This window comes from Balaenoptera ricei, chromosome 3 (assembly GCF_028023285.1).
Source record: "Balaenoptera ricei isolate mBalRic1 chromosome 3, mBalRic1.hap2, whole genome shotgun sequence".
Classification (NCBI taxonomy): Eukaryota; Metazoa; Chordata; class Mammalia; order Artiodactyla; family Balaenopteridae; genus Balaenoptera; species Balaenoptera ricei.
In genome coordinates, this window is record NC_082641.1 from 168995968 (window position 1) to 169013818 (window position 17851).

The 17851-nt window shown below is 49.7% G+C and overlaps 1 protein-coding gene across 7 annotated transcripts in view; it reads right to left on the reverse strand.

The window, feature by feature from the left end:
• The window catches only part of GATAD2A (GATA zinc finger domain containing 2A), a 99090-nt gene that overhangs the window by 32158 nt on the left and 49081 nt on the right, over positions 1 to 17851 (reverse strand). For all 7 annotated transcript variants that reach the window (XM_059918020.1, XM_059918023.1, XM_059918026.1 and 4 more), the window contains one exon: positions 4716 to 4984. In XM_059918020.1, the coding sequence (XP_059774003.1) occupies positions 4716 to 4984 (269 nt within the window). The remainder of the gene's footprint in view (positions 1 to 4715; positions 4985 to 17851) is intronic.

Sequence of the window (17851 nt, forward strand, 5' to 3'; positions counted from 1 at the left end):
AACCATTGGACCACCAGGGAAGTCCTCTGTCCGTCTTTTTTATTACAGCTACCCTTGAGACTTGTTTTATGGCCTAGCATATGGTCCACTCTGGAGAATGTTCCATGTGCACATGAGATGTATTCTGCAGTATTCTATAGATGCCCTTTAGCCAAAGAGATCAACAGTGTTCTTCAAGTCTTCTAGAATCTTGCCGATTTTCTGTTTAGTTGCTCTACCAATTATTGAGAGAGGAGTACTGAAATCTCTTAACTATAATTTATGAACTGTCTACTTCTCTTAGCAATCCTATCAGTTTATGCCTCAGATATTTTGGGATTCTGTTGTTAGGTACATATACATTTGTGACTGGTGTATCTTCCCATGTGCCGTTAAAAAATGTCCCTCTTTGGCTCTAGGAATATTTTTTTGTCTTAAAGTCAATTTTATCTGATATTAATACAGTCATTCTAGTTTTCTTATGGTTACTTGTGGTAATATCTTTCCTCATCCTTTTACCTAAGGATCTAATGGGTGTCTCTTATAGACAATATATAATTAGGCTGGATCTTGCCTTTTTTATCTGCTCTGACAATCTCTGCCTTTTGATTGGGGTGTTTAGACTACTCACATTAAATGCAATTATTGATCTGGTTGGATTTACATTTATCATTTAGCTGTTTGTTTTCTACATGTCTTCCTTCTTTTTTGTTCTTCTGTTCCTCATTGACTGCTTTCTTTTGTGTTACATATTTAATGTACCACAATTCTTCTGTTGATTTTTTTAAACTATATTTTAAAGTTATTTTCGTAATAGTTGCTCTAGGGATTCCAATAAGCATTTTATTAACATCACAGTCTACTTCAGATTAACACTAACCTGATCCCGGTAAAATGCAGAAACGTTACTCCAATACAGCTCCATTTCATTCCTCCTGTTTTGTACTGTTGTTGTCCCATATATCACGTGTCTATATATGTTATAAATACAACAGATTGTTGTATGCCTTTGGTCAATTGCCAAAGAGCTAAGGTTGTTTTTGTCAGTTCTATCCAGTGTTATGGTTAATGCTGCATATGATGTTATGTCTTTTAACGAAGAAGAAATTAGAAAAAAGTGTCTTTTCTATTAGCCCACATATTTACCATTTCCAGTGCTCTTTATTTCTTCCTGTGAATGTACGTTACCAACATGTCACTTCCTTTCAGCCTGAAGAACCAGCAGGTCTGCCAGCAACAAATCCTCAGTCTTTGTTTATCTGAAAATCTCTTTTTGCTTTCGTTTCTGAAGGACAGTTCTGATGCACTGAGAATTCTGGGTTGACAATTTTCTTCTTTGAGTACTTTGAATGCCATTCAGTTCCCTTTTGGTTTCCATTTGAATGTCTCAGGTGAGAAGTCAGCTGTTAATTATATTAATGCTTCCCCTATATGTGATGAGTTGTTTTTCTCTTGCTACTTTCAAGATTTTCCCTTTTTCTCTGGCTTGTAACAGTTTGACTCTGATGTGTCTAGGTATAGATGTCTTTGTATTTATGCTACTTGAGGTTTGTTGAGCTTCTTGGATAAGCTTCTGCTCAAATACACGTTTGGCCATTCTTTCTTCAAATTGTTTTTCTGTCTTGCCCCCAAACATGTCTGCAACCTTGAGCTAACACAGCCACTGTCCCTCCCCACTTGCCCATCTCCAAAACTGTCACTTTAACCAACAAGGCCACGGGTAGGGCTGCTGCCCACCACTCTAAATTGAGTGAGCCCCTTCTCACCCCTGCAGAGAAGCTGTTGGTCCTTACAGCCTGCACTGGCTAGGCAGAACTTCCCTACCAAGAGAGCTGGGGAGAGGGCATGAGAGAAGCCCCAGGTCAAATGCCACAGATTCTCACCATTTTTACCCAGAGTTCAGCAGTTTCTTAAGCACAAACATTTCGCAGACTATTGTGTGGTTCTGGTCAATTTCCAGAGTGTTGAAATGGCTGATTTTGGGGGGGTCAATTCTGTGCTGCTTCATAGTTGTTCTTTTGGGGAAAGGATTTGACAATTTCTCCTCATTCATTCACTGCTGGAAGCTGCCCTCCAGCCTTGATTTGTTTTGAAAATAAAACACACACACATTGGGAGACTAAGTCAGAAAAAATGCCAAAGAGAGATGAAGAGGGGAACTGCAGAGAAGGAGAGAACTGATCCTACCATTTTATCGATCTACACAGTCTAAATCTCCCCAATGTCGTTTAAAAAAAAAAAAAAAGTTGTATCTTGGTGATTTTAATTCACCAGCACTTCCTTAAAGAAAAAGGAAATTCTCTCTGCTAGAAGCCACCAGAAACCCCCCTCTAGCCTTCAATAGGCCTAAACTGGGTCATAAGAATAGCACAGCATGAAAGAAAGAAGCAGTTTTTAAAAAGATCCAAACAGAAATTCTAGAAAAATACTATACAGCAATGAAAAAAGAGTAACTATTCCTACATTCAACAACATAAGTAAATTTCACAAACATTATGTTGAATGAAAGCAAGCAAAGGGTACAGACTATATAATTCCAATTACTTAAAGTTCAAAAACAGGAAAAACTAATCTACGCTGTTTGAAGTCAAGAAAGTGGTTACTCGGAGGGTAGTGACAACAAGTGGGCATGAGGGCGCTAGTAACGTTCTATTTCTTGATTTGAGCTACAAGGATGTGCTCAGTTTGTGAAATGTACTAAGTGGCACATGTGTACTTTTCATTATGTATGCTATACCTCAATTAAATAAAATTCTCTATATGGAGGTTCCCAAGGGATGAGCCAGACGCTCTCAACGAGGATCCAAAGACTGCCTGTTGCTAACACAGAAACTATGGCCACTCACTCCAAAAAAGATTACAGTTTTAGAATGGCTCTGGGCTGGACTTGATCCTATTCTTCTGTCAAAATTCACAACTGTACTTCAACAAACTAGACAGAACATTCTATGTGAGCACTCAAGGAGACACTAGCTCTATATGTGATGTCATATTTTAAGTGAAGCTTGAAGACTGAAGGGTAGTTGTTACCAACACTTATTTCCCTCACCACATGCCATGCACCAGGGTCAATTCTGGGTACGCATCTGTCACCCAGAGATGCAGAGCAGAGATTATCACCCATTTTACAAATGAAGAAGCACGGGCCAGTATCACCTGCCCAAGGTCAGTCAGGGAGTGTGATCTGACCCCCACTCTGCCAAATCCGGGCTCCTTCCACAATCTCACACTGCTTCAAGGATGCCCTGGGGTCTCCCTAGTCCCACAGGAGGACCCCTGCCTGCTCTGTGTGCCTGGGTTAGTCTCTGTCTCTTGCTCTCTTACATTCTTTTATGCTCCTTCAACACTTAACCTCTCCCTCACAATTCACTGGCCTGCCCTACAGGGGAGCACAGTGATTATAGGAAAAAATGTAGACCAGGAGCCCAGGAACACAAGAGGGACCCAGTAAATCTCTACAAATGTGGGTTCCTCCTTCTCTTCACCCACCTGTGACACTCTGAAAGGAAAGGGAAGGGAAAGCAGACCCAAACTTAAAATTTTATTCTAGAACTTTAGAAGAGGCCTCTGGTTTTAGAACAGGGACTGCAGAAAGCAGAGCCAGATAAAAAAGGCCTTTCTGGGTAGCAAGAACACAAAGCACACCACCCCAGACTAATACGCTTCCCCAGTAGGAGGGGGTTAGATTTTCCCATTTATCTCAAGGCGGTAAGAATTTTTAAAGCTGAGAAATACTGAGTCAGACAATCTCTGAAGTCCTTAGGACGCCAACAGTGTAGGGCCCAAATGAATTTAACACAAAGACGGCAGGTTGGGGTCCCCCTGTGGGGTCAGTCAACACAAGGAGGCAAAGAGCACCTAGGTTCTCCAGATCTGCACTTACTGCCCCTCACCCCACCCCGGGCAAACAGACATGGAAGGGAGTCTGCAGAGGAGGCACTGAGGGAGACAAGGGATGAACCACAGAGGGGCTGCAGGGCTTCTCAGGAGGCCACGGCCACCGGCTGCTGACTCATGGGACATCAGGGTGTGAAGGGAGGGGTAACAGCAGGAGCAGGAGCTAGGCCAGCAATTCTCTTTATGGGGAGAAAAGAGGGTTTCTTAGTGAAGACATGGGGTGGTACACTGAGTCTTATTTCTTTCAAGCTTTTTCCTTAAAAGCTGAGGATTAGGAAAGTTACTCTTGAAGCAATCAGTGTCGATGAAGGAGAACCCGAAAGAGCCCATTACAGGAGTCCCGAACACAGGGGCCCCTCCTCCCTGATGCACGGCCTAGGAGGAGTGGTGGCGCACGTGAGAGGGCTGGGCTCCCGACTCTGCCCCTAGCCAAGTGACCCAAGCAGGGTGTAGCATCATCCCTGGCCTCCCATGCTCCAGATCTGAAAAGCAGGGAAGCTGGACCAAATGAAGAAGTTTTCCTATAAACTAGAAGAAGCACAGAGCTAGACAGCAGGTACAAGTTTAGTGAAGGCCTGCTATCAAGCAGGGGAGCCAACAGAGGCTACCATTCCCCCATCCTGTGAGACCCACGCCCCATGCTACAGATGTCTGGGCCCCAGGGCCCCAAGAGGGAGGTCCCTTGGCCAGGATGGTGGTGGAGGTGCCAGGGCTGGAGCCCACAGCCATCTCCATGATAAGCCACCGAAAGCTGCTTCCTGCAGGCCTGACGGCGGCTTCACCCCCACAGGCCTCCTCACGTCCAGGCCTGTCCCTGGTTCCTGGCCCCTCCTGCTCACCTGTGTGTGGTTCGCATGTCCACGGGCCCATCGCCCACCTGCCCTTCGCCTCTGCCCATGGCCATCGCCTCTGCGCCTCTCAGCAACCCTTGGGCTGGGCCTGCTCCTGGCTCAGGCGTCACTCTCATGTCTCCGTCAGCGTTTAACTCTGAAGCCAACACTCCTCTCTCCATTTTTATTTTCTTGCTCTCCACATCGTCCTCTGCTGGGTCCCGGTCAAGCGCTCGTTTCTGACTCCGTGTTCGGCATGCTTCTTCAGTCATTCTGAACTTTAGGGGATGGAAAAAACATGACATTTAAACTTGGCATAACGAAGTGGCTGCCTTCTCAGGAACTTTTCACAATGTCAGCATGGAGTGTTTTCCTCACCATGTGACAATGGCAGAAGTAGGTACAACAAATGAAGGGCCCACAAAGCGTGCCCAGGACATTTCTTCACTGACGTGGGGAAGGCAAGGGCAGGAGCAACAGAGCATCTGGGAAGCCAAGCTATGCATCGCCCCATCCAGGGCCAGAAACCTGCAGGGACCTGGACAGGAACAACGGAAGGTGGCTGCTTATCAGAAAGAAGGGGGGAATCTCTGCACTCCAGACTCAAGAGCAAATAGAGGAAACTGTTCTAGATCTGAATTCCCTGCCTATGGGATCCTGAGCACCTACATGGGATTGGAGGTATCTGGAATCCAGGAAGGAGGGACCATGCTGTCTCAGGAGCAGGGTCACAGCCCAACTCCAGCCCTGCACTGCACTGATGAGGGTTGACCCTTCTACTCCCGCTTCAGCGAGGGGCAGCCTTCTCACTCCCTGCTCACCTCAGGGGGGTGAGGAGTGGGGGGTCACACTTAACCCTTTGACTGCCGACGAGGCGAACTTTGAGTGGGGTGAGGCCTGGCCCATCACCATGCCGGCACCCTGTACCTGCAGCATACACATATCTTGATTGAAAGAAGAAAAGAAAAGAAGAAAAAAAACAGCTGAGTCAGTTTTTGATCCCATGACATCACTGGGCTCCACATGACCCTTCCCAGGATTCAGTCTGAGAGACAAAGCACTTTCCAGAAAACCAGTCTGAACCGGTTCCAGACAACAAGCTGAAGTGTTGTTAACCCTCACAGAGACAGGAGGGAAGACCGCAGTGATGTCTGTTTACAGGGAGACTGCTGGCATTCCACAACCGAGTCTGGGACACGAGCACTCGCTCTTAAAGGGGCTGCTCAGAGCCCAGCCTTGATGTCCCAGCAGGGCAGGACATGGGAAACCAGACTTCAACAGTCAGTGTCTAAAAAGCCATGCAAGAGTTCATCACAGGACAAAAAAAGAATTTAGCTGCCAGGCTCCTGAACTCCTGAAGTACCAGTTCTCCACAGGACAGTCAATGCCCACATCTACCAACGTGGGGGCCCGGGGAGGAGCACACCGTATGAGCCCCTCAAAGAATCCCAATTCACACCTGCAGTGCGCCTACGATGAAGACCTCCTGGCTCTGTGTCCAAGCAGGCAGGGCACCCAGCACCTCAGTTTCCTCACCAGCAAACACCCTGGGAGGCCTGTCCTGGGTATGGCCAGACAGAACCAGTCCCAAAGCAGCCCACCTTCTGGAGACTTGGTGGGGGTGGGGGGAGCACAGGGCATTGAAGGGGCCCCATCACTGTATGTGGGACACACTCCTGAGCTGACTCATTTGCAAGCTCCTTAAAGGAGCTGATTTCACAAATGAGCAACAGTGCAGGGCCCTGCCTTGGACTCAAACTGAAAGGAAGGAAAGTGACAGCTGCTTCGTGCTCCTGGCACAGGAGGCCGAGCGTCCGTCTGACACGTGTTAGGCCAGCGTGCCCCGGCCTGGACCCTCAGACATCTGCTCCCACGGGCAGTCCAAAAGGGTTGAATCAAGCAGGTTTCCCCGTGGCCATGTCACCCCCGCCCCTGGGGTGCTCCCCATTCCAGGCAGGGCTTGAGAAGTCTGAAGCTCAAGGGCACAGACTATCAACTTGGCCTCCATCTGCCTCCAACCCCTCCTGGCATCCCAGCCTGCACCTGCTGCCCACCCCGTGCCACCTCAGCCCTCAGCCACACTCCATCCCTCTGCTCTCACCCAGATCTCCCCATCCCCTCCTTCACCTGTAGAGGTCATCTCCTCACCACCCCAGAGGGAAGCAAGGGATGCCCCCATGTCCCTCTCAGCCTAAAGTTCTAGTTTCTGTCCTTCTCCAACATGCTTTCACCACAAATGCTGTCAGCCTGCTCACTGAGTCTGTCTGTCGTGTCTCCCCATGAGCTGCAGACAAGTCACTGCCCTGAACTGAATGTCAGTCACCCTCCCCTCCTCTCCCTCACTGTGGGAGGGATGGGTCACTTTCCTTTTGGGCACTGCCTAAACAACAGGAGCTGCTCGAACGTATGGGGAATTGGATGACAGGAGTGATTTCAGAGGCCACGTTGGATGGTGGGTACCTGCGCTCCCAGGATCAGAGAGGAGCCTATTGGGGGTAAAAGATGAAGGGAGTCCAGGACCTCAGGCAAGGAGGGCCCCCACTGGAGTCAAAGGAAATTCTGTCCCTAAGGGAGAAGCTCCCAGGCTGGCCTGGTGCCCACTGGGGGAGGGGAGGTCCTAAGTGAACAGGGAGAATGCACCCCCCAATCCTGCACTCAGAACCGCCCCCAATGCTTCCCCACTTCGCCTCTGCTCCAGCCCAGCCTGCAGGGCCCCCACCCCCAGCACAGCCTCCGGCCTTGTAAACCCCAGGCTCCAATCCATGAAGCTCATTTGAACGCCAGACCCTGCATGAAGTCCCTCCTTCCTCCCAACTGCCCACATGGATTGCGGTGGGAGGAGAGGCTGACGGAGGTCGCTGTGCATCAGGTCACCAGACCAGCGAGGTGGTGTCCCAGTGACCTCACTTCATTGTCACTGGTGAAGGACAAGCGGTCACAAGGGGCCAGAGTAGAGCCTCACACCCATGGGGCTGTTCCCACCAGTCCCAGAGACCATGCTAGGCCACAGTTCTGGTCAGGGTCCCCAGCAGAGGACCTGGGAGACCATCTGCTTGTGTTCTGTGTGCAGTGTCAGGGCAGCTCACTCAGAAGCTGAGGGGCTGGAACTCTGCCAACCCCAGGCACGCCCTGTGCCTCTGGCAGGCTGCTGAGTGGGGGAGGGGTGCAGCAGCCTTGCCCCCCTCCCCCACCACATAAAGGGTGAGCACAGCTGGAGGGGGCGGGGCCAGCCATGGGGGATGGAGCCTCAGGCTCTGACCTCCCCCTCCTTGGGTGGCGCCTCCTCCACTGGGAAGGCGGTTGCCTTAGTGCCCACATGGGGCCTGCCACCGGCCAATCCCGGACACCACCAAGCAATTGCTCCTGGGGAGGGCAGGTGTTAGTAAGGAGCGGCCTCTCCCTCCTCTCAGCAGGAAGGACCAGTGCCCCAACCTAGCAAATCAGGGCTGGCGGCCACCGCCCTGCAGGCACAGAGGCAGGGACAGCAAAAAAAAAAAAAAAAAAGTTGTCAGGAAGAAACCAGCCTTGAGGAATGAAGTGTGACCTAGGAATGAAGCATGACCGACAATTTCTGCAAAATGCAGTGAGGAGGTGCATTAGAATACTTTCTAAAGAGCAGGTGAAGAGGTTGGATTACCCCAACTGACAAATTAGGATCTGCTTCAAAACTCCTGGCGAGTGAGGGAGGGATAGCAGCCACAACGGCCTAAGTTCCACCACAGGCCCGGGGAGAACTGCTGGCCCACAGAGAGCAGTCCCCTCTAATCAAGGCAGGATCCAGTGCCGGCTGCTGTCTGCAGGGACAGATCCCAACAGCAGCAAGCCCACCGTAAAGATGCGGCCACCAAGGCTGCAAGGCTGCCTGAGGCACAGGCTGCTGCTACATGGGGAGCAGGGCTGGAACCCAGGTGGCCTCAGCCCCTCCTCACTCTCTCCAAACAACCTGGCTGGACAGGCAGGATGCAGCCCAAGTCTTCCTCAGGCCCAAGAAGGACAGGCTCCAGCCATACTAGAGGCTTCACAAGCACACAGCACAGACCAATCCCAGGATGAGTGGGCTACCAAGTCTCAGGTAGAATGCTGACACATGGCTTTGGGTTGGATGCGAATTTCAATTGCTTCTACCAAAAGATGCTTTCTTTTATTAAAATGTCACCTTCCGGGGCTTCCCTGGTGGCGCAGCGGTTGAGAATCTGCCTGCTAATGCAGGGGACACGGGTTCGAGCCCTGGTCTGGGAAGATCCCACATGCCGCGGAGCAACTAGGCCTGTGAGCCACAACTACTGAGCCTGCGCGTCTGGAGCTTGTGCTCCACAACAAGAGAGGCCACGATAGTGAGAGGCCCGCGCACCGCGATGAAGAGTGGTCCCCGCTTGCCGCAACTAGAGAAAGCCCTAGCACGGAAACGAAGACCCAACATAGCAATCAATCAATCACTCAATAAATCTTAAAAAAAAAAAAAAAAAAAGATGTGACTGCATATCAGCATCAATAGTAACTAAAATACAATCCCCATATTTAAAAAAAAAAAAAAAAAATGTCACCTTCCAACTGGTCTGAGGACCTCAGGTGGAAAATCTGTTCTAAGACAACTCCAAAAGGGTGAATTGTGCTGTGGCAGGAACCAGTATTTTTTTTTGGCTGTGTTGGGTCTTCGTTTCTGTGTGAGGGCTTTCTCCAGTTGCGGCGAGTGGGGGCCACTCTTCATCGCGGTGTGCGGGCCTCTCACTATCGCGGCCTCTCTTGTTGCGGAGCAGAGGCTCAGACGCTCAGGCTCAGTAGTTGTGGCTCACGGGCCCAGTTGCTCCGCGGCATGTGGGATCTTCCCAGACCAGGGCTCGAACCCGTGTCCCCTGCATTGGCAGGCAGATTCTCAACCACTGCGCCACCAGGGAAGCCCGGAACCAATATTTTTAAACAGGACTCAGGAGACTAACACTGACCCTGCACAGGGGGCGGGGCGGTGGGGGGGTGTTGGTTGAGAGGGGGGATTAGATAGGCATAAGGCATAGAGCCATAACCCTGAGGTTATCATTAATACTCTGTACTAGGAAATGTTATTTATACCACACTACTACAAAATAACAGCAGGAACACTACTAGTAATACTCCTGTTTCAGGCATGAGAAAAGTGAGGCTTAGTAACATGTGTTTGGGAGAAGTGACAGAGCTGATGCTCTGAAAAGTAGATGATGTGGGGTGCTTTTTCCAGAGCCCAAAGAAGGGAGTGAGCTCGAGGAGGTGGCAAAAGGAGGGTGCTGAGTGTAGACTGACCTCAGGTGGAGCACAGAGGACAGCGGGTGTGTTGGATGGAGGGGGAGTGGGAGTGGGATCCAATTTGTTCTAAAGGATTTGGGGACAGACTGAGGCAGGGAGGTGGCAGAGGGAACAGTCAGGGGGGTTTTGTATCTCGTGGTTCATTCAGGATGGAAAGGGGATACAGCAGCAGGGAGACATGACCAATGCTGGGTGTACTTTAGAGGATTTGGACAACACAACATACCAACAGTTGGACACTAGGCGAGAGAGGGTTGCTTTGTTTTTTTTTGCCTGAGCAACTGGAAAAAGATGGATTTGATTTTCTGAGATGGGGAAGGAGCAGATCTGGGGGAAGAATGTTGGGAGTGGGATTGTTTGGCATGCAGAGAGGCTGAGGAGTGTCTGCTGACAGGCGGAGGCCCGCACACGCACATGAGATAGCCACTGTCCTCAGGGCGGCATGGAAAGAAGGGCCTGGGCCTGTGCAGCAACCGATGCAGTTGAGTTACGATGCAGTTGAGTTACGACAGGTTCCAAATGCCAACCTCACTAGCCACTGGCTAAGCTCCACACTCTCCACAGACCCTGGCTGACAGGCATACGTCTTCCCTTCCAGACTAGAGACCTCACTCTGCTCTCTGCCTGAGCTACTTCCTGACACATATCTTTTGAGTGACAGTGGCAGGGCTAGAGCAGCTGTGTTCTGGAAGGAAATCACACCAAAAACACCAGCTCTTGAGTTTTAAATAATGTCAAACCTCGTTAAGGCCAAGTAGAAGGGATGCAATTTAACTTGGGAAACAGAAAGTTGATCCCAACAGCCAGCCCCCACCACTAGACACTGCAGAGAACACAGGATGGACCTCAGGGAGCAACTGGCCAGGGGAGCTTGTCACTCTCTGAGCCTCAGCTTCCCCATCCATACCTCATAGGTGCGCTATGTGAAGAGGCACAGAGTGACATTAGTAAAAACTTGAATGAGAAAATCAAGTTGCAGAATAATATGATACCATTCACAGTTTTAAAATGCTTACAACCTGCAGAAAAAAATACTGAAAGTTCACTAAAATCGAAACTGAAAGAAATTGGACTAAAATCCACAACACTCATCTCAGAAACTTTCACTGTCTGTATTAAGCATTTCTGGATTAAATTATTTCTCTTAACAGGACTATTTATCAGTTTCTTTGTATTCAAAGAAAACAAAGATAAAAAGGAGAGTTAGATAAAATAACACTCCCACCTACAAAGGTTGAGAACTGAAAGAACAAGTGGTATTGGGTGGGGGTGAGGGAAGAAGGCCCTGCACAGAGGGAGGACCCCCCGCCCCCCACCCCCCGGCCAGCCTGTTGAAACAGGCAGAACAAAGAACCCAAGATGAACCGTGACCTTCAGTGTACTGAAAGGGGATGCCGCTGCCACTTTCCCATTTGTTGTCGGCAGCTTAACAGTCCACCTTCTATATCACTTGCTACGGTGACTCCTGGGCTCTAAGCAGTAAACCCAAACCCCTTAGCTCATCCCCACAGCCCATCTTCTACCTGGGCCAGTAGCTGTCCCAAGTGGACATCAGGCCACAGCATCAGTGTGGGCTCATTCTGAGAGGGCCCACAGCCCACACTGTTCCTCACTAGGGCTGCCCACAGCAACAACGCCCATACAGCTTGACGGCTTCATCTCAATGTTAAACTCTTCCACGGCAGAAGATTTTTCCCATTCATCTCCATTTTCGGTGTGGAGCAAACAGTACGGGTTCAGAATGTGCTACTGAGTTAAACCTACATTTCTGTAAATTAGCCTCACAAAGTGTATGATTCCTGGGGTTGCCCTCCCTACAAGGCAAAATGTAGCAAGCAAGTCAAGTGCTTTCATTAAAAAGTCCTGGGACTTCCCTGGTGGCGCAGTTTAGAATCCGCCTGCCAATGCAGGGGACACAGGTTCGAGCCCTGGTCCGGGAAGATGGCACATGCCGTGGAGCAACTAAGTCTGTGCACCACAACTACAGAAGCCCGTGCGCCTAGAGCCTGTGCGCCTAGAGCCCGTGCTCCACAACGAGAAGCCACTGCAATCAGAAGCCCGCACACCACGACGAAGAGTATCCCCCACTCACTGCAACTAGAGAAAGCCCACACACAGCAACGAAGACCCAATGCAGCCAAAAACAAAAAACAAAAAAAACTCCTGCATTCTGACCTTCTGGGAGGCGAGTGTACTGAGATGGAGCCTCACAGGTTGAGGCCAAGGCGGGAACAGGAATCCAGGGAGATGGTCCAGGCAGAGGAACAGCATGGGCCAAGCCGCTGAGCTGGGAGAGTCTCAGGCAGAGGAAGGGAGGCCACAGTGAGCCTGTGCTAAAGGTTTCCTGAAAAACAGAACTAAGTCTTCCACACTGACTGAAGCTGGGTTCTGAACCCTTAGTTATCTGAAAACTTAAGACACTCCAGAATACAGGTGTTTTTCTCTCTTGTACATCATCAGAAGGGGCCCTGGCCCAGCTGCCTGGCTAGGAGCTCCTTGGACTTTCAAAGACCTGAACTGAGAAGATGAGAAGGACAGACTCTCCCTGCAGCAGTCCTGCGACCCAGGTGGGGACGGGCCACACCTATACATGTGGGGGCAGGGGGACAGGTGACATATACCCAGAGCCTCTGGGGGTAGAAGACCAGCCTGTCATCCCACAAGGTGGGGAAATCCAAGTCTAGTGGGTCTGGAACCCAGGTCCAACACTCTTCTTTCTACCTGGCATTCTTACAAGCTGCTCACTGTGGAACGTTCCACTATACACTCTAAAGCCCTTTTGTTAATCATGTTTAAATTGTTTGTTTTCACCTGGAGAGACAAGCACATGGTAGGGCTTAAATGACACTTGCCAGTGAGGAGGAGGACAGAACAGCTGTCCTCAAATGCCTCCACGGCAGCCTCACCTCAGAAAATTAAGACTTGCCCTGCCAGGGGCTGCGGAAGCACTCATGGGGAGGCCTGGGCAGGGAAGACCCCTGCAACCAAAAGGTACAAGCCCCTTGTCATCAGATGTCACTGCCACCCACAAGGTAACAGGCCATATGATGGCAGGGTCATGCCATCAATGTTCCTGGTGTATCCCTAGCTCCGGAAGAGTGCCAGCCACATAGTAGGTGCACTTCAAACATTTAATGAATGAACAAATGTAGGTTTTACAGAGAGGAGCTCAGGGACTGGGGGGTGGGGTGAGGGGTTGGTGAGCATGGGCTCCCTTTCACCACTAGGATTCTCAGATCTCAACCCAAGTTTAATGCTCCTCTGTTGTTAACAGAAATGTGGGGTCTTCTTTTACAGACAGAACACCTTACACTGACTGAGTATTTACCCCACACGGATCATCTCAGATGCAAGGTGCGTGCTATCGTCAGGCTCTGTTTTACAGGTAGGGAAACTGAGGCAGGTGAAGGTCACACAGCAAGTGGGTGGGACAGTGCTGGGAACTGAAGCCCATGCTCCTCCAGACAGTGCCCACTGAAACACCCTGTCAACTACCTAGAGTCAGGCGCGGTTTCCAAAGGACACAGGGAGCTCCTCACAAGCAGGAAGTTTCGCTCTGGCCCAATGGGGTCCAGACAAGATATTAAATGTTTACAACTTTATTGAGTGTTATGAGTGAGACCACACCTTTTGCTGTCTGCTTTCAGAGTACAGAAAGTTCTGCCGGAGCACAACATATGCATTTCCAAAACTTGCCACATGGTGCAAAATCATGCAATAAAAACACAGGGCTTGTAGGAACAATGGGGTTAGGGCACAATACCCTAAAACTTTATCAGCGACATAAAAAAAAAGACAGGAACCTGATTTTTAAATGGCAGCACGTTAAACAGCTAAGAAATACACAAATGCTGCCTGAAGCCTTATGCCTCACCTGAGGGAAGATCTGGTGTTTGCTCTGACAGTGGGTGGGATGCAGTTTCTGAGTTACTGTGACATGCTGCAAGGAGGCTGTCTGACCCCAGAAGGGGATGCGTGTGGCCCAGAGGGGGCGTGATGCGCATCTGAGGTGTGTGCATTTTCCTTTAGGGTACCAGCAGGCACTCCTTTAGCTAGGAGCAGTTTTCCAGATTCCTATAGTACAGGAGTCAGCAAACTTTCTCTTAAAGGGACACAGTAAATATTTTCAGCTCTGCAGGTCATTCAGTCTCTGTCCTGATTACTCAAGCTCTGCAACTGTGACAGTTCATTCTCGAATGGGCACGGCTGTGTCCCAATCAAACATTATTTACCCAAACAGGCCAGCAGCCTGTGGGCCATAGCTTCCCAACCCCTAGACCTAGCATTTCTCCTGGACAAAATCGCACATAACCAAACAGTGTGCCCAATATATTAATAGTGTTGGAACAAACCTGCTTTTCCAAACAAGCCTCACAGCAGAACTGACTACAGAGAAAAATCGATTTCAAAAAAAGGACCTGAATGTGTAAATTCAATCCAAGCCCAGAACTCAAGGTTAACCCTTTTGACAAATCAGAAGAAATTTAGTTTCAAAAAGTGTCGAGTGCAGACTGCTTACTGCAGGGTCAGTCTGTCCCACTAGGTGGGTCTATTTTATACCATCCTAAAAGCCCTACACACTCTCAAGATAAATAGGTCCCTCGTAGAAGGAAATTACATGCTATAAACTCAACTGCTGCAGTGGATGAAACTTTAACCCAGTTACAGAAACAAGCAGTTCCTAAGCACACGTGCCTGAGCATCAGACCAAAGCTCTAAGGAAAAGCACAGGAGCTGAGAACGACCTGATTGCGGGGGCGGGGCGGGCAGGGGGCAGGGGTTAAGCCAGGAAGGAAAGTGTGAATCAAGCACACTAGGGCTGAGTCGCTGGAGACCTGGGGGTCCCTGGGAAGAGCCATAGGGCCAGGCTTCTCCAGGTAACCAGGAATCACCTTTGTCCTCAAGGGCTGGGGACAGGGGGGTCATCTGTGCTAGAGAAACCCCAAGAAGCGCACTCTACCTGGTTGGAGGGGTTGGGATCTGGCAGGACACAGGTTCACACCATACTGCCCCCAACTGTCCCACTCCAGTGCCATCAGAGCCATGCACCTTGCATCCTTAATGAACCTCGGTGCATTCTGCCTGCAACTGTAGCTCCACAGCTCAGCCCCAGCCTGGGGACACCAGGAGAGCCTCGGGAACAGCAGTTAGGCTCAGCCTCCACCTGGTCAGCACCTTGGTCCTTCAATTCTCCTGACCTTTATGCGAACGCTAGGCCTGACTGGTAGGCACATCACCTCACCCCCAGCCTCATGGCGTCGTGTCCATCCCACACAGGAGCTCCCTGGACCTGGGGACTTGCTGCAAGTTTTCTGAGCCTTCTGCCTAGTGTTAAGAGAAGCCGACGCTGGCTCGCCAGATAAACAGCCACGTAACAAAAATAAAAGACTTGACCAACAAATTCTTCTGTCCTGCTGAAGGGGCTCACTTGCTCTTTCAAAGACTTCTCACAAGGTGGGCAATCTCACTGCTGGCCTCCAAAGGTGGCCAGTGGTGCCTAGGCTCTGGGTAGGCTGAGGCAATGAGAAGGGAGTAAAAGGGATGAGGAACACAGGGTGCTCCAGACTTGGGAGCATCTGACCCCACTTGATGGACACCCTACTGGCAGAGGAGGGACACAGGAAACCAGGGTGTCGGCAGACACCTCCCTGCTCCCCAAAATGCAGCACACCAGGCTAGTTGAACACCAAGCAACCTTGTGCCACACACACAAATACACACGTGTGTGTGTACCCACACTCATGCAAACACAAACACATGCGCCCACGTACACATGCACACCACACACACTCATACATGTGCACAGTTTTCATCCCCTCCTCCCACCTCCAAACCTTCTCCAATTACCTTACAAAGGGTCTTCTCTATTCATTTATGAGCAAAAGAACAGCAGTTCTTATGGGTGATCAGTGTCCAACTATCTCAAGAAGAAGCAAAACCATTAAGTATGGAAATGAGATTAGACACAGGGTCCAGGATCACCAACTTCTAAAGCAAGTGAAGGAGCCCAGAGGGCCTTGCAGAGAGCCCTGCGGGGCCTTGTGCAGATCCCTGCACACCTCCGCCACATCAACCCACAATTCCTCCAAGACAAATAATTTCGCACCTGGGTGGAACAGCTGAGCATTTTAAAATCACTAGCACTGCAACCATGCTCATTTCTACTACTTTGTGCACACGGTAATTTAAGTTTCCAGAGAAGGCAAAGAACTGACTTTTGTCTACTGTCGTTTATCTGAGTGATGCCTGAACCCAGAAGGGAACTTCTGCAGCACCGAGGAGCCTGGTCAGTTACTAATGACCAGGGACACCCTCCTCCTAGTTCACAGCCCATCTGGCCCAGGATGTGGACGCCGACAGGCTCCAAATACTGATTCTGCGCTAGACGGCGACCTCCAAGGGGCCAGTGACCTGCAGGCACCACCTTTGTGGAGGGCAGGAAGAGCAGCTTGGGGGGTCCCCGCCCTCATGGGAGCAAAGACCCAGTAAGGGCTATGAGATATGTGTGTCAATCACCATTTTGTTACAAACCAACACTGGAAAAGAAATCCACCCTGCCGGTCCAGAGGAGGCGGCTAAGGATCTAGCTTCATTTGAGCTAGGCCCCAAGAGTAGAATCTGGAGTTGTAGAGATGGAAGAGGGAGAAAGAAATGGTAGCACAAAAGGTGAAGTGGCAGAAATACACAGGCGCATGAAAACCCATCTCCAAAGTAAGTAGATGAAACCAGAAAGGAGATCAAAGCTTTTAACAACTTTTTAAAATGGAATGAGGTTGCTTAGAAGGAAAAAACATTCTCCCATTACAGTGAGGCCACTTATATTCAGTGTGAGAGGCTAAACAGTGATGATCGGGCCTCCCACAGACTTCTCTGACTCTGGGTGCCCTGCAGGAGTGCAGGAACTGGGGGTGGGGTAGGGGCCCTGACCGGCCTGCCATCAGCCTGTGAGAGTGAAGAGAGCTGGAACATTTAATTAGGTCCTGAAGGACAGAGGAGGGGAGTGCTGAGACCTGTGAAATGGCACAGAGTATGCTCCAAAAAGACACATGCACGCACACAACTTAAATGAAGTGCCTCCAGTCACTCCATCAAACAAATCAATCTGAGCACTGGCACTCTCCGCAGGGAGCTCTCTGCCCTCAGCCCCCAGAGGTGCGCTCTACCTAACCCTTCAGGGAAGAGACACCATTTGCAAATTCAGCGCTCAGCTCAGACACAGAAGTCAAAGGGGAAGGTTAAGTTCAGGAGCATCTCGACCTCCTCCTAACAGGGCACTTCTATCATGCCAGGTGTGCCCAAACACCACACTCCATCTGAAATGCTAATGACCCATCTATAAGGCCATCACCACCCAGAGGAGTCATGCAAGATAAAGTCAGACCAAATCAGCCATCCTATCAAGTCACCTTCAGTCCTTGGTTCAAGAACCACCCAGATACGTAGGTATATAGATTGTTAAGACTGAAAAGAGTAAAAAAAAAATAAAAAAATTAAAAAACCACACACACAGAACCTCAGGCTTTTACATTTACAAATAAACACACATTTACAATCTGATTATTTTTTTAAGGTGGAGGACATGTAAATACAGCCTCTGAAATAATGCTTTTTTGGGATATATTTAATAAAATTAACCTAGAAAGCAGAAACTTTAATGTACTCAAGTAGTAACCACCCAACATTTTAAAAATAAAACCTGAATGGTCTTCAGATTCCTAAAGGAAAATCCCATGTAGACGTGCACTGTGGAGAAAGGCGCTTGGAAGCACCTCACCCCAGCACCGCTTCTGGGAACAGAGCAGGTTTTGGGACAAGTCATCTCCAGAAAAATCAGTGGTCACTGCCTTCAATGAGGCTCATGCCACATA